Source organism: Leopardus geoffroyi, chromosome D2 (assembly GCF_018350155.1).
Source record: "Leopardus geoffroyi isolate Oge1 chromosome D2, O.geoffroyi_Oge1_pat1.0, whole genome shotgun sequence".
In the NCBI taxonomy this organism is placed as follows: domain Eukaryota; kingdom Metazoa; phylum Chordata; class Mammalia; order Carnivora; family Felidae; genus Leopardus; species Leopardus geoffroyi.
In genome coordinates, this window is record NC_059334.1 from 31,652,084 (window position 1) to 31,674,014 (window position 21,931).

Below are 21,931 nucleotides of genomic sequence, written 5' to 3' on the forward strand. Positions count from 1 at the left end.
GGCCAACTTCTCAGCTTTGACCTGTCTCAGGGGCTGACAGGCCCTTCACGTCTACAGGAAGGACGTTTGCTAATCAGCCTCTTGCAAACCACCAGCTAACGAGGCCTTGCGGTGGGCCCTCTCCCAGGGCGAGTTTTCTCTACAGCTCCGGCCCTCTTTCCAGGGCTGAGTGAGGCCAGTGGGGGACAGCCATCCCTCTGCAACCTGCCAACTTGTTTACGGGTGCCTACCAGCCACGTGGCACCTGGCACCTGTTTCTTCACACAGCGACCCACCCCCTCCTCTCCCATCAAATGAAGACTGGACAGGCTCTGGAACACCAAAGACACATGGGCGGGGATGACCAAACACCTGGCTTAAAATCCCACCTCCACCATGTCCTTGTTCAGGCTGCGTCCCCTCTGTGAGCCTCTCTTCTCAGCTGTCAAGTGGTGATAACACCTCCTTTCCAGAAGACAGGCTTGAGCAAATTAAACGAGGTAAATTACAGAGGAGCTGTGCTAGGCGTGCTAGCTATGAGGTTATGAGAAGTTTGTCTACTTTTGTCTCGTTAGATCGAATAGAGTTATTATTTCCACTTCTGCTCTTCCAGGGTTTTCCCTGCTTAAAGAACATTTTCGGGGGGCGGGGGGCAGGGGCGCCTGGGTGGCTCAGTTGGTTAAGTGTCCGACTTTGGCTCTGGTCATGATCTCATGGTTTGTGGGTTCAAGCCCCGCGTTGGGTTCTGTGTTGACAGCTCAGAGCCTGGAGCCTGCTTCAGTTTCTGTGTCTCCCCCTCTCTCTATCCCTCCCCGGCTCGTGCTCTTTTTCTCTCTCAAAACTAAATAAACGTTAAAAAATAAAAAAAAATAAAAACATTTTCTGGGGGCGCCTGGGTGGCTCAGTCGGTTGAGTGTCAGACTCTTGGTTTTAGTTCAGGACAAGTGTCAGGCTCTGTGCTGATAGCACGGAGCCTGCTTGGGATTTTCTGTCTCCCTCTCTCTGTCCCTCCCCTGCTTACTCTCTCTCTCCCAAAATAAATAAATACACTTAAAAAAAAAATTTTTTTTTCTGGGTTCTAGGGGAAGAACTAGTGAGACTTCCCTCTCTACCCACTAGAGGGACAGGGGGCTGTGCGGTAGAGAAGGACCAGTCCCACTGGGTACCCTCCTCCAGGAAGTCCTCCTATGCCCACCTCCACGCCCACCACTCCCTCAGCGCTTCCACCCCACCCCCACACAGCAACCGGAGCCTGCAGAGCCTCTCACAGCTGGGCAGCCTGCTAGAGCCCCCCAAGTGAAACGAAGTTGTGTTCCCTCTGCCCCTGTGACATTGACCAATTTATTCTGTGCAACAGGGTGAGGCTGGAACAGCTGTGTGAACATCAAGGGAGGGCGATCCTGAGGTCTTGGTGGGCATCTGTGCCCCCAGCCTAGGAGGACAGCAGAGGCTGCGTTCTGGAGGACTTCTCTTGATGAAGGCCAGAGTGCAGCTGTGGCTCTCTGGAAGGATCTGTCTGCCCCTGCCTGTCAGAGAAGGGGGAGGACGCTATGATACAGGGCCCAGGCCCCCTGTGACACACCGGGCCACAGCAGGGGTGCTGGTGACCCCTTAGGCCAGGCGTGCTCCCTCCAAATCCCCACGGCGCCCCCACTCCCATCCTTGTACTGCAGGAGGGGCGTCCCGTACTTGTGGAAACCTTACGTCTGAGGGCTGGCGCATGGCCCAGATAAACTACAACAAGAGACTGAAGTCCAGAGGTGGGGGGCAGGGGCACAGATTCTCAATGAACACGCTGCTGCCCCGGCCTAGGTCACTTGTTAGAAATGGAGACCCCTGGCCCGTCCACAGAAACTGTGATTCAGTAGGTCTGACAGCGGACCTGGGAGCCTTCCTCTTTCGCCCACACTCCAGGGGGGTTCGGATGCGGGGTCTGTGGCGTGCGCCCTGTGGGATTCTGTAAGGCTTGGAGAGCCAAGCCTTGGAGTGCTTGGGGGGACTGGGGGGCCCAACAGCACAGACAGCGGCCCTGAGATGGCACCCGGGGCTTTAGGGAACGGCCCTGGACCAGCCTGCGTGGTGCACAGAAACCACTCGGGGACCTTGCTCAGGTGCAGATTCTGACCCCGGAGGAGCGAGGTGGAGCCCGAGGGTCTGCGCTTCTAACGAGCTCCCAGGTGATGCCCCCGCTGCGGGTCAGTAGATGACATTTTGCGAAGCCGGAGCCTTGAGCAGGGGTTCTTGAACTTCAGCACACATCCCTATCGCCTGTGGGTGGGGGCCGGTGAACACAAATTGCCCCCTCCTCTCCCCATTTCTGATTGAGGAGGTCTGGGGCTGGAGGCTGTGCATTTCTTTTTTTTTTCAACGTTTATTTATTTTTGGGACAGAGAGAGGCAGAGCATGAATGGGGGAGGGGCAGAGAGAGAGGGAGACACAGAATCGGAAACAGGCTCCAGGCTCTGAGCCCTCAGCCCAGAGCCCGACGCGGGGCTCGAACTCACGAACTGCGAGATCGTGACCTGGCTGAAGTCGGACGCTTAACCGACTGCGCCACCCAGGCGCCCCACGGAGGCTGTGCATTTCTAACAGGTTCTCGGGTGCTGCCCAGAGACCCCACTCTGAGAACTACTGGCTTCGATGGTAAGAAGTGAAACAGCCTGAGGGGAGGATGAAGCAGATGAGGCCCAAAGCTGCTCTGCGTGATACAGACACTTGGCTTTTGCCTCCATAGTGCTACTGCCCTGTTAAATTCTTAGCAGGAGCTTGTCTTCCTCTGATCTCTGGCTCTCTCTGGAACGCTGGGAAAAACCCCAGTGAACGGAGGGTTATGGAAAATTGATTCCAGCTTAACTGAAAAAGCCCCCTGCTTAGTAAATTGAAGTCTCCTAACTACTTGATTTTGTCTGCACCCCCACATGTTCCAGGAGTACGACCAACTGCCGTGCGGGAGCAGGTTCTCCTGTGGCCTTTTTGTGGTTCCTGCCTCCACCTTCGAGTCACGGGTGGCAGCTGCCAGGGTGAGGGAGCTGGTTCCGGGTTTTCACAGGAGGAGTGATCCGTCCCATCCTCATGTCACCGCCCACGGTGACTAAGCGTCTCCACCTCCTCTGAAACCCTCCCCGGCCTCTCCCGGGAGCCCCACCTTCCAAGGACACGTGGCAGGCCACCCTCTGCCCGGATCCTCCCCCTGGCACGCTCGGCATCCTGACCGTGACTTCTCTCTGGTGTGGTGGTTTACCACCTGCCTGCACTCACACCTCCCTCACGGCCTGTAAGCGGCCTGAGGTCAAGGCCTGCACCTCATTCACCTTGGCAGCTTTTATTTCTTCTCCAGAGACCACTTTCCCCCAGGGAGCCTTGTCTATAAAAACTTAGAAGCGCCCATCCGCCACTTTCTGGTTTGGAAAATAGAGGGGCCATCCCGTATCCCAGAAACCTGTTAACTCGCTGCTGTCTGAATAAATACTCTGAGCTACAAATCCTCTTCCTCCTCTCGGGAGCACCTAGAGAAAACAACTATGTCCCGGTAGGCTTGTCTCCAGGACCCAGGCAGCCACCCATTGGACGGGGGCATCTGCTGCTGTGTGTGTGCCTGGTGGCCAGCGGGGAGGGTCGAGGCCCCTTGATCTGCATGACTTCACGTTCACCTGAACCTGGCCCAGACCTGCAGCCCCGGGGTGGGGGGTGGCCAGACAGAGAAAATGATAAGACATGAGGAGGGACTTTCAGACTGAGAGTGCAGGCCAGTAGGGTGGTGAGGGGGGATGGGTGGGGATAAACAGGTGGCCCTGAACCCGTCATCTACCTGACTCCATACTTGGGTGGTGAGCTCGTCTCCTCAGCCAAGCCTCCCTGCCTGTCCTCACTCCAGCCCCACTAGTGAGCAGGAGGATGCAGACGGTGGTGACCGTGATGGACAGAGACATGGGTGGAGAAGAGCGAAGGGAGGGCTGTATTGTGTGGCTGGCGGTGTGAGCTGCGGGGGACAAGTAGCTAGGCTGGCTGAGGACAGAGACCAGATCTCTGCAGGACAACTCAAGGGAGTGGCTTCCGGCATTTCCTCGTCACGACCCACGGTGAGAAATACATTTTTACATCACAACCCAGTACACGTGTCTGTGTGTGTAGGTGAAACTGAAATAGAAGTCACAAAGCAGCATTACCGTGCTACAGGTGACGCACCCCATCACGCTCTGGCCTCAACCTTTGGATCTGATCTGGCTTCAGGGCTCGTTAGTGGGTCACAGCCAGCAACTCGAAACAAGCTGCCCTGCCGTGCCTCGGGAATTCCAGAGGGCCTTTGGGGCTTAGGAATTCCTGCCTAGTTCAGTGCTCTCAACCACCCGAGCACCTGCTGAATGGCAGACACGTTGCTCGATGCTGGGTGGGATGGGGAGCAGAGCAGCTCCGAGAGGAGGGTATGGAGACATCATACACACAGACCAGACGACTCTCAGTACAGGGGGCGGCAACGGGGCCACCAATGCTACCCAGATACACGACCTGAGCGCACTCAGCTCCGGCTGGGCACCAAGGAGCAGCACCGTGACCTGCTGGCAGCTGGCATCAGAAAGCAGACACGAGTGTCCCTGTCCTTCCTAGCCCATCCCTTCCCCCTCTGCGAACTGCAGCCCTCTCTCCTCTCCCCCCCCGGTTCTGGCCCAGAGTGGAGGAATATCGGGCAGCAGCGTTATCCAGAAAGCAGGAGATGAAAGGAGTCGACCTCGACCCCTCCCAGGGTGCCACAAGCCTCCAGGTCTTCCAAGGGCCAGGCTGGAGGTATCCTCAGGGGCAGCCCCTTCACACCGAGTCTCCTTGTGCTGCACTGGGGGCTTGCTTCAGAGCTGCCTGCTCTCTGCTTGCTGAACTAAAGCCTAAAGGCAACTCACGCATCTCAAATTTATTTCTCAGGGAAAAACAGTTTCTAACACCCTCTGTGGGCCCTGAAGGGGAAAAATATGTCACTCTTAAGGCATCCTAAGCTCCTACTACAATTATCCCAATGAGATCCTGCAGACGAGCTACAGCTGGCAAAAAGTGCAAAGCTATTTCCGTAATGAAGGACTGTGTAGCCCTCACCTTCCTCACTGATTAAAGCCCTCCTCCATCCCGCCGGGCTATGAAGACTGTGGCCTGGCCCTCCCGCTGTTTTGGGGAGTTAGAAGCAATCTAAGTAACTAGGATAGATCAGAGAGAGAAAAAGGAAGCGAGGAGACTCCAGCAAGGGAACAGCAGTTGCCTCCATGTGCCCCTTCTCTCCATCTGGGGGGCATGTGGGAGAACCCCCGAGGCCTCCCGCAGTGGAGCAGGCCGTGGCCCAGTCGAGCACCTCTGGGAGCTGTTGCGCACTTGGGGGAAAGCAGGGGCCTCTGCTGAACAGGGGCAGTCCCCAGCATGTCCATATTCCCCGGGCCTGGACCCAGGCTGGGCAGCAGGATGCTCTGTACAGGTGGAACTGCCTGGGAAACAGCCCAGGGGTCGATGTCTCTTTCCCTTGGCCAGATACACCACATACCCCTGGCCATGAAGGCTAGGGGAAATCTCTTAGACCTGCGTTTCTACATCTATCAAATAGGCCTTGAGCCTGTGCATGAGCATTCTTGGAAAACTGTAAGGAGCTCCCACATGTAGTTATTACTGTCACTTTACAAACAGGAAGAGATATCTATACAGGAGAATGAGTCAAAACAGCCGATCTTTGTTTCGGGAACGGTCGCTGCTGAGGGATCTGGGTGGCCTGGTGGGAGGGGAAGGAGTGGGGGATCTGTACCACCCTGGACTGCTCACTTCGTACTATAGGCAGACAGAGGCCCCCACACCCTGCTCCCCTGATGAGGGCAAAGCTACCTTCTGGAGTGGGGGTGAAGGGAGAACCTCCGTTTAAAAGCTGGGAAGAAGCTGAGGCACAGAGAGGTGATGGGAGTCTTCCAAGGCTGCGGTCAGGAAGGGGGGAAGCCAATGGCCAGGGCCTGTCCTGGCCTGCCTGCCTGCAGCTATGAACCCAGTTCTGGTCTTCGCATCAGCTCATAGGAGCCCCTCTTTGGTAACCGCTCCATTCAGTAAGTGGCAGAAGGAAACAGAGGCATTAGGAATGGCCTCGAAGAACAGGAGGCAGGGGAGGAAAGGCCCAGTGAGGAGAGCCTGCTGAGAAGGAAGGGCTTAGGGCAAGACCATAGTCAGTCACACCAGCGCAGGAGGGAGAGCACTTCTGGGCACGTTCCTTCCACCTAAAGACAGCACGAGGGCTTAAGGGACTGGGGAGCCACCTCGGGGCCAAAGGCACTCAGGGATCCTGGTCTTGGGAGGGAAAAGTCCAAACCAGAGCGCATCGCCAGGGCCTTCCCAGGGACCAGACAAGGAATCCCATCCTAGACACGGAGCCAAGTCTTGTATACCCGGCCTGGCACTTCTGGAGTCTCACTGTGCAACCTGATGGGCTCTCATGACTTCTCTGAGCCTCAGTTTACTCATCTGTAAAAGAACGGATTCCAAACCTCAGAGGTTACCTGGTCCTGACCCCCCGCCCCGGCCAGGGTCCTGCAGGCAGCATCCCCGACAGAGGGGATACTCAGCACGTGCGGGTGGCAGGCGCTCTCCATCCAGCTCCAAACCACTAGAAAGCTCTTGCTTTTAGTCAAATGGCATAATGGCTGTGAAAGCAATTACAAAAGTAAAAGCAGAACCAGAGGGGGTTATTACTGACACTGCCAACATCAGACGTGACGTGAGAGGGCCCGAGAAACAGGGCTGAAGAGGGGCTTCTGAGGGAGCCAAGGCAGTCAGTCGAGGGAGCCGAGGAGGAGGGCAGAGGGGCCCTGGTGAGCATCTGGAGAGGATGCCCGATGCCCGGGGGAGCTGCCCACAAGGAGGAAAGGACCACCCGCTGGGCCTGCCGTGTGCAGAAGGCACTCTGAACCCAGAGCGGAGACCCTCGCGTTCCCTGGGGGGACTGTAGGCGTGCAACGTTAGGCACAGAGGCCCTGCTCTGAACACATTTGCCTGGCGGCCCCTGCTCACTACCAGTGAAGAGCTCACTGTGGAGTCCAGGGAGGGAGATGGGGAACTTAGGTGGAAGGAGATGTATATAAGGTTCAAGCCGGAGGGCCTGGGAGGCAGCCCAGACCAGCAGACGGAGATGCGAGAGAGAGCTCGTAGACCGGGGTGGCCCGCTGGCTCAGGGCAGGCTGTGAGGAAGCCCAGGCCTTCTACCTGCCAGGTGTGCAACCCAGCCCCAGCAGGTGGCAGGGCCTCAAAATGGTTCCCTTCCCGGGCTCAGTGCCCGTGCTCAGGTGTCTCAGACTGGAAGGCTCACCCTGGCCTTTATGTCTGTGCAAGTCTGACCCCGGAGCCCCATGTCTGTGCCCCGTGACCCCGTGAGCCCCTGAGGAAAGGGAGGGCAGAGGGAGGAACTGCAGACAGTGGGAGGCGCGGGGCCCACACGGCCGGGGCCGCTCACCCACGATGTCGTTCTCCTCCAGGTTGATGGTCTCTAGAGCTGGCAGGGTAGTGAGCTGCTCGGGGAAGTCACGGAACTGGTTCCGGGAGAGGTCGATGGCCTTGAGGTGCTGCAGGGTACTGACCTCGTTGGGGAGCCGGTGCAGGAAGTTCCCTTCCAGGTGGAGCTCTGCCATGTGAGGAAGGAAGAGAAGGACGGGTGAATGGGGGCAGATGACAGGGACAGCGGCACCTGGGCCAGGAAGGCAGAGAGGCAACCCCAGCCATGGAGGCAGACCCCTCAAGGGGCTTGCCGCATGTGTGCACAGGAGGAGGGCCCGCCCCACCATGCCAGCTGGGCTCCCTGCTTTGGGCTCTAGAATGGAAGGCTCTCCCAACCAAAGCGTGGCTTACACAAAGCGTCAGGACGGGCTGGCTCCTCACTTCCTCAGATAAGGCCTCAACTCTGGGCGTCGGGAGGACAGGTCCCTGGACTCCCCACACCCACAGCCCAGCTGAGGGACACCACTTTCTACCACCCTCCCTGCTCGAGGAGCAGCCAGGGGCAGCCAAGGTCTTTCTATGTCATGTGACCCCCACTCCCCTATTCAGCCCCAACTGGCCAGATGAGCGTGGGTTCCCACCCGACAGCGGCTGCTCCGAGAGCCAGCCAGTGACCCATGCAGGAACCCGGGAAGAAGGCGAGCTGGGCCTATGGGAGTCCCTCCCTTGGGGATCTGGCCAGGGCTGGCCATGGTAGAAGCCGAAGCTGAAATGTGTTCTACAAAGAGAAGCCTTGGGAGGTCCTGGGGGACCCTGGGCAAGGACAGGCATGAGGGGCAGAAACCAAGCGTCAACGGGGAGGTAGCATAACGCAGAGCTTAAGAGTGAGGGGGACCGGGGTTCTCCACTGCCTGGTTCAAACCTTGCCTGAGAGTTGTTCACTCAGTTATCTAACCACATTAGGTCTCAGTTTGCTCATGTGCAGGAAGGGACTAATAATAGTAAGTGCCTCACAGGGTTGTTGGAGGGTTGAATCCGGGAGCATGGGTAAAGCACCTGGCATGGTGGCCAGCACAAAGTTCGCATTCACATACCCTGCTATTACCATCACAGCACAGGGCTGTGTGAAGACCAGGCATACGCCAGCACATGGCTGGCACATGTAGGTGCTCAATTAACATTAGGGAAGGACCTAAGGGAGCAGTGGAAGCCGGCTGGCGGCTGGAGTGTGGGGGAGACAGAGAAGCAGAACTGCCGTGAGCCCAAGATAAAGAGGCCGGGCCAGCGGAGGCCTTGGTTTCCGGGGCTTTCCCAGCCCCTGTCCACACGTGACCTTGAGTGAGCCCCTCCTCTGCTACATGACTCAGGTGAACCCTGTCATCTTGTCTCACCTAGAGGAAACCGATGCCCAGAAATGCCAAGTGACCTGAGGAATGACCTCAGCTCTTCTTCCCAGGGCCAGCTTCATGGGTCTGTGACCAGTGCAATCACATGGGGTCCTAGGTTCAGGAGGGTCCCACACCGGAGACCGAACTACCTTCAAAGTCCTAATAAATTTATCCTGGAATCTGTGTCTTACAAAGAGCCAGAGTCATGGGGTGTCAGGTAATGCCTGGTCCTCTCAGCAGCCTGCTCTCCTGCCTCCGATGCCCCAAGGCAGGCTGGTCTTCCCCTCTTCACCCCTGCTCTGCAACTGTGTGAGCTCTCTGTCCCCGGCAGGGGCCTGGGCACAAGGAACATCAGCCGGGCACGTGTGCCCACGGCATCTCGGCTGGAGCACGGTGCCAGCTGTCCCCCACACTCCCTGCCCTCTGGCTGGCATCACCGAAGTATGTCCAGTGGGTGGCAGCTGGAGGATGAGTCTAGGCAGGAGGGAGCCTCTCACCCACCCTGACCCAGGTTCAAACACATCCTGATGCTGAGGTTTAAAGATCCTTGAGCTGCCTGGCTGCAGCTCCCTACATCCTGTCCCTGGCCAGGACAAAGCGTGGAGGTCCAGCATGCTGTGGGGGCTGTCAGGCCTGAAGGTTCATGTGCACGCGCCCTGCATCATGGGGGCAGGGACACCCTAGACGCTGACGAGAGGCTGCACTTCCTGCCTTCCTCCTTACAACCTTACAACCTTCCTGAGTCTGAATTTGTCCTCCTGGCCCACAAAAGGCCCCCTCTAGAAACGAGTCACAAAATATGAATTGTGTAATCTTACTACACACAAGTTAAATGCTCTGATACGCACATCTAAAACTGGCCTTGTACTGCATAAAGATGAATGTTGGGGCGCCTGGGTGGCTCAGTCGGTTGGGCGGCCGACTTCGGCTCAGGTCATGATCTCGCAGTCCGTGAGTTCGAGCCCCGCGTCGGGTTCTGTGCTGACAGCTCAGAGCCTGGAGCCTGTTTCAGATTCTGTGTCTCCCTCTCTCTCTGCCCCTCCCCTGTTCATACTCTGTCTCTCTCTGTCTCAAAAATAAATAAACGTTAAAAAAAAAAAAAAGATGAATGATAAGGGGCACCTGCGTGGCTCAGTCGGTTAAGCGACCGACTTTGGCTCAGGTCATGATCTCACGGCTGGGGAGTTCAAGCCCTGCGCCGGGCTCTGCGCTGACAGCTCAGAGCCTGCAGCCTGCTTCGGATTCTGTGTCTCTGTCTCTCTCTGGCCCTGCCCAGCTCGTGCTCTGTCTCGGTCTCTCTCTCTCAAAAATAAATGAACATAGGGGCGCCTGGGTGGCGCAGTCGGTTAAGCGTCCGACTTCAGCCAGGTCACGATCTCGCGGTCCGTGAGTTCGAGTCCCGCGTCAGGCTCTGGGCTGATGGCTCAGAGCCTGGAGCCTGTTTCCGATTCTGTGTCTCCCTCTCTCTCTGCGCCTCCCCCATTCATGCTCTGTCTCTCTCTGTCCCACAAATAAATAAATAAAAATTAAAAAATAAAATAAAATAAATAAATAAATAAATAAATAAATGAACATAAATAAAAAGATGGTTAAAATCCACGCTAATAATTCAGAGTTTTGATGGCTCTTTCATTAGAAGGACAGTAAATAGCAAATAAGAAGTACCACGACACCCTGAGAGAGACCTCGGAAAAAAGAAAGAGCTTATGTTCCTTTAATGGTTCCTTTAATGGCACTGCTTTCTGAAAGAGGATCCTGCATTTTCATTTCGCACTGGGCCCCACCAGGCTGGCCCTGCTCCTCCCTCCGTGCTCCACGCTCCTCCCTCTGACCCTCCAGGATGGAGCCCTGAGCTGTGGGGGATGAGCTGCCCTCAGGTGCCAACGCCCCCTCCCAAGGTTTGGCAGTGAGAGCAGAGCCCCGGCCCACGGGCTCTCTGCACCCACGCCACCCGCAGGCCCCTGCTCTGCCACGCTGGGCCTCAGGCTGGCAAGAACGGCATCTGGTTCATCTTGTTCCCTACATCCAGCCCTCTGAGGGGCACCCTGTGGTCGCTCAGAAAATACTTGATACACAATGACTCTTCCCACCCCTCACCCAGGGAGCAAACAGATAATGCAGGGGGCCTGGCTGGCCTGCCTCTCATTTTCCCACCTCCAGAGAACCACTGCTTGCCCCCCACAAACTCAGCACCCCCCTAGCAGCCAGGCTGTTAGATAGCCACACCTTAAACCAGAAAATGTCCCTATTCAGATCACAGTTATAAGGCCGCTGTGTTGGAAGAGACGCAGGAAAGCGTCCAGTCCAGTGCTTCCTGGGCTTGCCTCTGCCGGCCACGTCAAGCATGCTGCTTTGCACTTGTAGTCTTCTCTTTCCAGAATGTTCTTGACCAGTATATTCACAGTGCTTGTGCACCATTTCATGTGTGTCCTTGCTCAAATGTCACCCTGTCTAAAGCAGGGTCCTCTCCCCTGCAGTGTTTACCTCCACAGCAACCATCATCACCTAACTCTGCTGACCTATTTGTACACTGGCCACCTGTCCACAAGAATGGGAGCCGCACGACAGCGGGGCTTTGCTCTGCCGTAGACAAGTGTCCACAGCACGGCGCCCGGTACATGCTGAGTACTCAGTATCTGACCAGTGCACGAATGAATAAATAAACGAATCTGAGTATCAGCCTCACGATTCTGCCAAACTTCCGTTCCACTTATACGTTGTTTTTTCTCAAACTGAGTTGTTCTTTGTTATTACATAAAAATGGAAAAAAAACTCATTACTTTCCAGAAGAACAGTGTTATTCACTTCTCCCTGGAGGCTGTTGTCAAATGAGGGATCTGGGCCCCAGGCGCACTTACACCGGCGGAGGAGTGTGTGGGGAGAGCATCCCAGGCGGGGGGGGGGGGGGGGGGGGGGCGGGGGGGGGTAGCTGCCTCATGAAGTGTCTCCGAAGCCACCTGCCTGCAATGGACATTTGTTCTCAGACGAGAACTGGCCCAGTTTTCCCGGCTGTTCAGTTCCTGTTGGGCGTGTTTCCCTAAGCCCCCCTTTTCTAAGAACGTGCCTGCTACACTCTGGGCAGTCTGGCTGCCAACGCACCCCCATATCCCCCACTCACAGTCCAAGTGCGGGTGGGGCCTGCAGTGGGCCACTCAGGGAGCCGGTCTGGCCTCCACGGGGCCGCTGCTGGCGACGAAGAGGGCAGTTTTGAGGGCACTGCTCCATTTGCCGAGCTCGCTGGCAGGTGCCAGTCGGTGTTATGCACGGGGAGGTGGCCGATGTTCTCAACTGTCCCCAGGTTTGTTTCATTGCCATGGCAGGGAATGCCAACTCTGGGAAGGCTTCCTCACACCGGGGCACTGGACCCTACCTTGCTGGAACTGCCGCATTCCTCCGGCAGACCTCACCGGCTGGGCCACACAGGTGAGATCGGGGTACAGCCCCGTCCCCTCCCGTGGGGAAGTGGCCATACGGCACGGGGGTGTGACAAAGCCAGGCTCTGGGGCCTGGTGTTTGTGGGTTCGGAGTTGGACTCCGCCCCTTCCAGACTATGTGACCTTGGGCAAATTGTTTATCTATCTCTGCCTCAGTCTCTTCGTCTGTAGGATGAGGACAGTACGAGACTCTTCTACAGGGCTGCTGTGAATTTAGTGAGTTAAGGCACGAAAAAGGCTCTGAACAGTGCTAGGCACACAGCTAGTGCTATGTAAGTATGTGAGACAGACGGGTAGGCAGACAGCTAGGCACACCATGCCAGGTACCTGGTGAATGCAGTAATCCAATCAGTAATGAGTTGCCTGCTAAGCTCGTATTCCTAACTGCCCAAACGTGGGCTTGGAAGAGAAGAGAACGCTCTTCGCTTGAAGCTATAGTGAACACAAGACCATCCTCTCCTGCTTCAGGCAGCCTCTCAGGGTCCCGAGGCCTCTGGGGAGCAGGTGTCTGGAGCACCGACCAGTGGGGAGCTGACAAGTACAGTCCCAGCATCACAGCCGCACAGCACACGAGCTTTCAGGGGACCCACCACCTGTTGGCCCTGTCCCTTTACACCCCAGGGCCAGACCCCACAGCGGGGGGAAAGGGGGGGCAACCGGGACAACTGCTGCGGTGGGTGGGAAAGAGAATCTTCCCTTTCTTGGCTTTGAAATCCTGAGTCTTTGACATGTTCAGAACTGCTATTTAAAAAAAACCTTTTGGGGCGCCTGGGTGGCGCAGTCGGTTAAGCGTCCGACTTCAGACAGTTCACGATCTCGCGGTCCGTGAGTTCGAGCCCCGCATCAGGCTCTGGGCTGATGGCTCAGAGCCTGGAGCCTGTTTCCGATTCTGTGTCTCCCTCTCTCTCTGCCCCTCCCCCGTTCATGCTCTGTCTCTCTCTGTCCCAAAAATAAATAAACGTTGAAAAACAAAAAACAAAAAACCAAAAACAAACCTTTTATCAAACCCTGTGGGGCGTGAGTCTAACGACAGCCCCAAGATGGCTGGGTACCGTGAGAAGCATCCACCGCTACAGACAGCTTCCGAGAGCCTTGCAGGAGCCTGCCTCCCTGTGCAGCCTGCACAGTCAGGGCCCGTGGGTGGGGTGCTCCCTGGGGGTCTCAGCGGCCTCACCTGGCACCCCACCCCCACAGCCTGCTCCCACTGCAGGGACCCCGGGGGAGCATCCCTGACTAGCAGAAGCCTCACTTGCCGGCTGTCTTTGCTGCTCAGCGTGAGAACACCCTGCCATCAGTCAGTCGGGGATGGTAGAGACGGGCCATCTAGTCTGGGAAGGTGAGCTGCATGAAGGCTCCGCCCAATGCCCCCAACACAAAAACTGAGGGGTACGGCCAGTCTAGGAAGCCCTCAGCCATCGTTCACCCCTTTTCAAGGTAGCAACGTGGACATCACTACTGAGGCTAGTTTAGGGGCCACGACATCCTTGAACGGAGGTATCCAGAATGACCAGAGGGGCTTTCTTTCCTGCACCTCAGACAGGTTTGCTTCGTAGGCCGGTGGGTACCTGCTGCTTATGTCCAGGTTTGAGGAGATCACGCTGAGGATGGCAAGTAGGTATGTGCGTGGCCCGCCTCCAGTGTCTCATCGATACAGCCCAGGCCGAAGAGGCAATGCTCCTCTGCGGTGGGTAACCAGGTACTGCTGGGCCAGGGAGAGAAGGAAGGGGCCAGAGGAACCCAGCAAACGGGGAAGCAGGCAGAGCCGGCTGAGGTGCAAGAACCCCAGGCAGGCAGGCGGGTGGTGTTGGCGTGGTCCACCAAAGAGGACACGGAAGGTGTTAGAACAAGCATTAAAGTTGAACACCAAGGAAAAAGCCAAGTGAGTTACCAAACCAGGACCCAAGGCCGGGCCAGAGGCCCCTCGAGGGCCAGGACCCGTGAGGTGCATCCTCGTATCCTGTGTGCCCAGCACAAGGCCTGACACAGAGAGGGCACTCGGGAAAGACTTGACACGAAACAAAGGAACTGCCGTAGGCTGATTAGGCCAGAAACTCCTCAAATGCTTCCCGCTGCTCCCAGCCTAGCACAGGGCTAACCCCGCAGCACGGTGTGCATGAATGTGAGCAGTCAGGTGTAATTTGACAGGAGTGAGCGTTGCCCTTTTCCAGAACAACCAAACGGAGGCAAAACGGAAAGTTACGAGGGTCAGAGAGCTTAGGAAGAAGAGCCCTCTGTTCAGAGTGGTTCTTGAGCAAACCTTTCCGGAGGCAGGAATGCCTTGTTGGGCTTGTACTTTTTATTTTAAAAAAAAATTTTTTTTTCAACGTTTATTTATTTTTGGGACAGAGTGAGACAGAGCATGAACGGGGGAGGGGCAGAGAGAGAGGGAGACACAGAATCAGAAACAGGCTCCAGGCTCTGAGCCATCAGCCCAGAGCCCGACGCGGGGCTCGAACTCACAGACCGCGAGATCGTGACCTGGCTGAAGTCGGACGCTTAACCGACTGCGCCACCCAGGCGCCCCTGGCTTGTACTTTTTTTTTTTTTTTTTTTCAACGTTTATTTATTTTTGGGACAGAGAGAGACAGAGCATGAACGGGGGAGGGGCAGAGAGAGGGAGACACAGAATCAGAAACAGGCTCCAGGCTCTGAGCCATCAGCCCAGAGCCCGACGCGGGGCTCGAACTCACGGACCGCGAGATCGTGACCTGGCTGAAGTCGGACGCTTAACCGACTGCGCCACCCAGGCGCCCCATGGCTTGTACTTTTTAATTAACCATGCTGGGTGACGGAGCAGTCCTGGCCTTCTGATACCTGGGGCATCAAAATGTAGGGACCTGACATTTTGTAAAGCTTGGACGAATGAGCCTTTCATGGATCTGTCACGGTCTGAGCCTGTCCCATCTGAGCCATCATTCTCTCCATTCAACACTGCTTATAAAGTCTTCTGCCTACCCTTTTGGAGGCAGCCCATGATGTTTTTGGAGCTAGATCCAGTATCAGATTTTAGCTGCCCCACTTACTAGCTGTGTGATGGTGGGCATATCACCAAACCTCTCTGAGTCGCTTCATCTCGAAAAAAATGAGATGATAAAACTTAACCTCTGTGTTGCCAGGAACACTGAAGGAGGGGATATGTGTATAGCACTTGGCATGTGGTGGGTGTTCAACAAACACTAACTCTGTCCTTTCCTAAGGTGAAGGAAAGAGAAAGGACATAAATCATTTTATAGAAGCGTGGCGGCCTGCCCACGGTGCCTGGGAACTGGAGCGAGCAGAGGTTTGATTAGGGGCAGGTCTTTGCATCTACTGGACCTGGAAGTTCTGTTCAGCAGTTCTGGGCTCCACCTCGGGCAGAGGGGGTTCCTGTCCTGCTCCTCCCCCAGCCCTAAGAGGAGTGGCTGTGATCTCACAAAACCCTCTGGGTGATGTTCACACTAACAGCATGCAAGGGAAGGGGGTAGGCAGAGCTCTTGACTCACAGCTGGAGCAAGATAAAGAGATGAACAGAAAAGCTACTGAATAGCAAGAAAGAGACCCGGCGGGACGCACTGAGCAGTGGTGAAAATGACATCAGTCCGATGAAAAGCTTCCCCCACCTGGTGGTGGAGAAGCCCCGGGCTGATGCTGGTACGTCTCCCCAGCAGAGTGGCTCGCGTTGCTCTTCCGTCCTGAAGCTTCACACGGAAGTGTCTTCAGCCTTCCTCAGATTCCGCTCCCCCGCGGCCCCACCTAGCCTTGCCCCAACCTTGGTGTCTGGATGCCCCCCACCCTGCCATTCCCTGAGGAAAGGGGACAGTCATTGGATCTCCCCGTTCCCTTATCTGTGAATGTCCCGGAACACAGGGGGCATCTGTGCACAGACCCTGTATGTGCTACTGTGGAGCTACACGCTCGAGGAAAGTCACGGCCCAGTCCTCAATCGCTACTGAAGGTGGCAGGGAGCCTAGCCCTGGGCGGTGCTGACAGCTATCGCAGAAACCAGACGCTGTGCCAACTGTAACTCCAATTCTTGTTCCAGCCACTGAAATTTGGGATTATTTGCTCCTCATGCGAGACTGGCCTACCCTGACCGGTACGGCTGGTTTACCTTTAAATGTATTTTCTGCTTACAAAGGCAGTGCATGCTCACCGTAGAAATACAGACATCACAAAACTATGGAACACAGAAAAATGAAAACTGTACGTGTTTCCACCCCTAGGGAGTACCAGAGTCGTTTGGTATTCAATCTTCCATATTTTTCTGTGTACGTACTAACAGATGGATGGACAGATGGGTAGACTAATGGATGGACCAGCATTGTTTAAAAAAACAGAAAGGCAGGGGCGCCTGGGTGGCCCAGTCGGTTAAGAGTCTGTCTATAGCTCAGGTCATCATTTCACGAATTCAATCCCTGCATCAGGCTCTGTGCCGACAAGCTCAGAGCCTGGAGCCTGCTTCGGATTCTGTCTCCCTCTCTCTCTGCCCCTCCCTTGCTCATGCTCTCTCAAAAATAAATAAAACATTAAAAAACAAAAATGCAATCATAGACTACATACTCTTTTGAGACCTGCCTTTTTCCTTCAAGAGAACTTAGGCAGCTTTCCAAGTCATTGCTTGGTGCATCCTCTGGAGATCGCTGCTCTAAAGATTCACACTTGTGGATACAAAATCACCCCCTAGTCCCGGCTTCATGTTCCCCAAGGAAGGCTGCTCTCTGAAGTCTGTCTCTTCAGCAACAGGCTCCGAGAAAAGACTCAGCTGCGAGGAGGAGGGGCTGGATCTGTCTGAAAGGCGGCCTCTCTCACAGTTCAGAAGCTTTTCTGAAGAGCAAAAGGTGCAGAGGGAGTAGCAGCTGGGTGGGCAGGGCTCATGCCCTTGGCGTTCAGGTCCTTAACTGCAGCAAGGTCATCAACGAGGCTGCACTGAACCTTGGCAGGGAAGGGGAGACTTTCCATTACGGAGCTTCAAAGGGGACCCAGAGGTGCTCTGGCGTGGCAGTGTCGGCCCACTCCCGGGAACCTGCTGCATTCGGCACGTGCTAAAGCGCTCGGCTCGTGGGGGAGGGATTCTAGGGAAGAGCTCTTCTGCTGGACGCCAGAAGTGTAGCTCCCTGGGTATGGGACTTCTAACAAAAATGAATAATGGTAGCTAACGCCTATGGACGCTAGTATGTTCCGGGTACTTGTTCTAAGGGTTTACAGCCAAGCAGCATTTTCATTTTATCATAACCTATTACCCCCAGTTTGCAGAGAGAGGAAATGACTTGTTCAAGGTCGAACCCCAACCTCTCCCCGCAGATATTTGACTTTCCTCTCCCAACTCCCAATACCAGGGTTTGAACCCCAGCCACACTCCCCAAAGGAAGTGGGCCATTCGCGTACCCAGCTTTTTCCAGGGTGGCATCCTGAATCTCTGCGACATCTATTCTCAGGGTACTCAGCAAACCTGTTTATGTCGTGCTGAATGAGGGAAGGGGGCAGAAGCCGGAGGGGCTGGTTCTAGTCTACCTCCTCCTGTGTCCGTGGGCCCTCCCTCTCCCCGGACAGCCCTATGAGGAGGTCTTCCCTGCCCATTTACAGCAGGGCTGAGAGGATGCCCTGAGGGGGCTGTGAATGGCAGAGGTGCTGTGTGACATGTGATAGTCATTAAGCACCCCCTAGGCGCTCAGCCCAGCACTTGAACATGAAAAAAGGATAATCTTTGGAAAGCAAAAGCATGCAATAAATGGAATTTCTGTGAGGGAGGTACAATACCCATGGGGCTTAGTTCTTGGATTCTGGAGCCTTTATGGGAACCAAAATTGAAAGCGAACTTTAAAGCAGAAACAGAAAGGGAAAATCACGAAGAAGGTGGATGCAGCTGGGACACATGACTTACGGGAAAGTCAGAGACACAGTGATACCAAAACAGCCTTCACTCTCTCACTCAGCACCTCCCATATGGCAGCTCCTGCGTGATTGTGGGGGAAGTCATGGAGAACACCAGTTCCTTCCCTTAACAATTTACACACCAACGGTGGGGGCGGGGCGGGGGGGGGTGCGGTGGGGAAGGAACAAAGACAAATAAGGAAATAAGATTATTTCAGATTGCTAGGAAGGCATTTGTGACCAGAATGAAGAATGAGAAGGAACTAGTGTGTGAAGAGTCCAGGGGAAAGCTATCAGGAATAACAAGTACAAAGGCCCCGAGGTAGGAAAGAACTTGACACATCTGAGGAGCAGAAAAGGGGTCAGTGTGCCCAGAGTGCGGACTGCAAGGAGAAAAGTGGTAGATGTGAGGCTGGAACCAGGTTAGGCAGGGTCTGAGACCCCGGGAAGATGGTGGGTTGACTCTTCGTGAGACAGGTAGCCAAGGAAAGCATTTTGGGAAAACGTGTGTGCGTTTTGTGTGGACTTTGTATCCCTGGGAACTTGCTGAACGCGTTTATGAGTCCTAGGAGGGTTTTGTTTTTGTAGATTTCGCGGCGTTTTCTATGCGACAATCATGTCGTCTGCAAACAGGGGCAGTTTTATTTCTTCGCTTCCAATCTATACTTTTATTTTTTTCCCGTCTTGCTACAGTAGTTGAAACTTTCAGGATGAGGGCAGACATCCTTGCCTTGTTCTCAAATTTACAGGGAAAACAAACGCTTCATCGGTAAGTCTGATGTCAGCTATAGGATGTTTACAGATGTTCTTAACCACCTTGAGGTACTTCTCTCGTTTGCCTAGTTGGTCAAGTGCTTCCTTTTTGTCAACAGAGGGAATCACAGGATTCTTCCTTGTTAGCTTTTGATAGGATGGGGAACACCGACTGAGTTTTCAAATGTTGAGCCAAACTTGCACCTCTGGAAAAATGAGTAAGCCCCACTTGGTCACGGCATACAATTCTTTTGTATACTGCTGTATTTGATCACTAATAGTTTGCTAAAAATTTTTGTGTCTTAGTTCATGAGAGACGTTGGCCTATAGTTTTCTTTTCGTACCGTCTTTATCTAAATTTGGCATCAAGGCACTGCTGGCTTCATAGCATGGGTTGGAGAGCATGCCCCTCTCTTCTATTTTCTGGCAGAGACTATGTAAAACTGATGTTAATTCTTGTTTAAAAGTTTGATAGAATTCTCCAGTGAAATCATCTGGGCCTAGAGAATTTATGTCAAATTTATGAGTGCAATGCTGTGCATAATAGACTCGGTAGCTTTTGAGTGGGGACCAAACCGTGGAACAGCTTCCAGGCCCCCGTCACCATGGGAGGACTAAGAAAACAGGTTTCTTGGGATCGAATCCACCACATCTAAAGTCCCAGTCCTGTTGAATTCCCGGACTTTATGTCACCCTACCCTTGGCACTTGAGGTTTTCTCTGCCATCTCCACTTCAAAGGGAGAACAGAAGTGTGGACGAGAGCCCCAGCCACCTGATCGGCTGGTAGGCTAAGGTTCAAAAAGAAATCGTACCTGCAGCCAAGCTGGCTTTGCTTCTCAGCCCTGGGGCCACGATATACTCTTTTTCGTGGTGGTGTCACAACAATGCCCAGGCCCCGCCAGCCTCTCTCTTGGACAGAGAGGGCGGAGGTCCTCTGGTCCCAGGGGGCTGCGTTAATGGGACTCCACATGCTTCTTTCTGCTCTCTTACATCAGGGTTCAGAGTCAAACAACCTGGGCTCCCAGAATGGACAGGGGCCCTGGGAGAAGACCTTATTCCATCCGGCTCCCAAGACTGTCCACAGCCTGAGAACAGCCCATCGTGACATTCCCTTGTTTGTTATCCTTAGTAAATTGTGGTTTCCGGTGTCTGTTTAATGGACCTCTCCTTCCCCAAGTTCTTCTTATTACTTCCGTATCATCCGTATCTTGGACAGTTGCCAAGTGTGACTCAGAGGCCTAGGACTGACCCCAGCAGACAGAGGAAACCTGCTGGTTCCATTAAAGGACAGATGAGGCTGGCCTGTAGTAATTATGTAGCCGGGCAGTGAGGGAAGGTGCCAGCTCCAAAAATACCTGCCCACTGAGGATCAGCCAGCACCGTGGCTGTGACCCTGCGTCAGTGAGCAATCATGTAGCTTGCTGCCTATGAGGGCCCCCCTGTAGGGCAGTCAGCTCCTGGAGTGAGGCAGTAGGTGACCTTCAATTGGTCCATGCTCAGCACAGACAGCTGCTGTCCACAGTGGGCAGAGGGGCGAAGAGACAAGAGCCGAGTTTCCAAAAGCCACATCTACGTGGATGGAAGGAAGGAAGGGATGAGAAAACTCATCTAACCAGGTCTGGAAATAACTAAAACGAAGTGCTAACCATCTGCCTCGTGAAAAGAATAAGGGGACTCTCATTGTACTGACATGAACCACTTTCTAACATACGTTGCTAGGAGATAAACACAAACCGCAAAACAGTTCACACACCCTACAAAGGAGCTTCACAGAGGAGCTCTGGATGTGGACCCGCAGATCTGACCCTTTGTCCTCGTGGCGTGGCCTCGGGCAAGTTATTTAAGTAAACCCTTTCTTGCCTCAGCGTTCCTCATCTGAAACAAAGAGCTGATAACACTACTGACCTCATCCTGTAAGTGCTACCGACATTAAGTACACGTGTGTTCACACTGGCGTGTTCACACTGGCACGGAACCTCTCTAGAACTGGTAAGAGCAGGTGCCTCTGGGTACAGGAAATGGATATCTGGGGATGGGAGGAACAGGCAGACTTCTGTTTCGCTATTTCCCTCTCTGAGCCTTGGAATACCATACCGTGTGCATCTACTGCTCGTTCAAAACAAATAGCAGGAACCTCAAATGAAGCCTTGGAGTTTTATACCAACTAGAGAAACGTGCGAGAAGTGCGTAAGAAGGGCAGAGGAGGGATGGAAACTCTTAAATCTCAGAGCCAGGAGTGAAGGAGGGCTCGGAACAGGGAAATGAAGGGGAATGACAAAGCCCCCTGTCACACAGGGAGCGGGACATGTTCGCTGGGGCCCTGCAGGACTGAGGCATCAGAGCCTATGCTGAGCTGCAGATGTCCCAGGGCCCCAGGTACGTACACGAGTCCTGGGTCTGCTGGCTTCCGGGGGTTGGCGAGGTGCAGGATAGAGACGTTCTCCTGCTTGTGTGGCAGGAATAGCTCTCCAGGGTACCTCTAAGACCCCTCCAAAGGTAACTTATTTTATTTATTTATTGTCACCTTCCAGGAAAAAGGACACAGTTTGGTTTATAAGGATTTATAAATGAAGTGAACAAATTAACAGCCTATGAGATTTACACACTTTCCACGATGTATTACTATTATGTCCATTTTAGGATGAGAAAATGAAAGCTCAAAGTTGTTTGATAATTTGCCGAAGGTCACACAGCTTGGAAATGCCAGGGTCTGGTAGTTCCTCACAGCTCTTAGCAAAGTGGCTGCCAAAGAGCAGCCACAAATAGCTGAGCGCATAAAGAATGACATAAGTGCCATCCATCAGAGGTCTGGCTAATAAACCACAAAAGCCATCCACAGAGGGCCGTAGGCCTTTTGGGCTGAGACTTTGGGGCAATTCCCGTCACAAGGCAGAGACTCGTTCCCACCTCTGGATTCTGGGCTGGCCCTGCGACCGCTCTGATGAACAGAATACAGCAGAAATGACGTTCAGGAGACGTCCAAGTTCAGGCATCAAGCTCGGCACCAGCCACTTCCTCTTGGGAGCCCAGCCACTGTGAAGAAGTCCAAGCAGGTTAGAGGCCCCGGGGAGCGAGGCCCTGGAGGA

The 21,931-nt window shown here is 54.5% G+C and overlaps 1 protein-coding gene across 5 annotated transcripts in view; it reads right to left on the reverse strand.

Annotated features, from left to right (window-relative positions):
• LRRC20 (leucine rich repeat containing 20) overlaps positions 1–21,931 on the reverse strand; it is an 84,810-nt gene that overhangs the window by 17,720 nt on the left and 45,159 nt on the right. For 2 of the 5 annotated variants that reach the window (XM_045439496.1, XM_045439495.1), the window contains exons 4-5: positions 7,439–7,606; positions 1,304–1,505 (exon numbers count right to left, since the gene is read on the reverse strand). The exons of 1 other annotated variant lie outside the window; for it this stretch is intronic. In XM_045439496.1, the coding sequence (XP_045295452.1) occupies positions 1,321–1,505; positions 7,439–7,606 (353 nt within the window). In that variant the 3' untranslated portion in view covers positions 1,304–1,320. Of the gene's footprint in view, positions 1–1,303; positions 1,506–7,438; positions 7,607–21,931 lie in introns of those variants that run through there. 2 more of the 5 variants (XM_045439497.1, XM_045439498.1) reach the window with 1 other exon arrangement.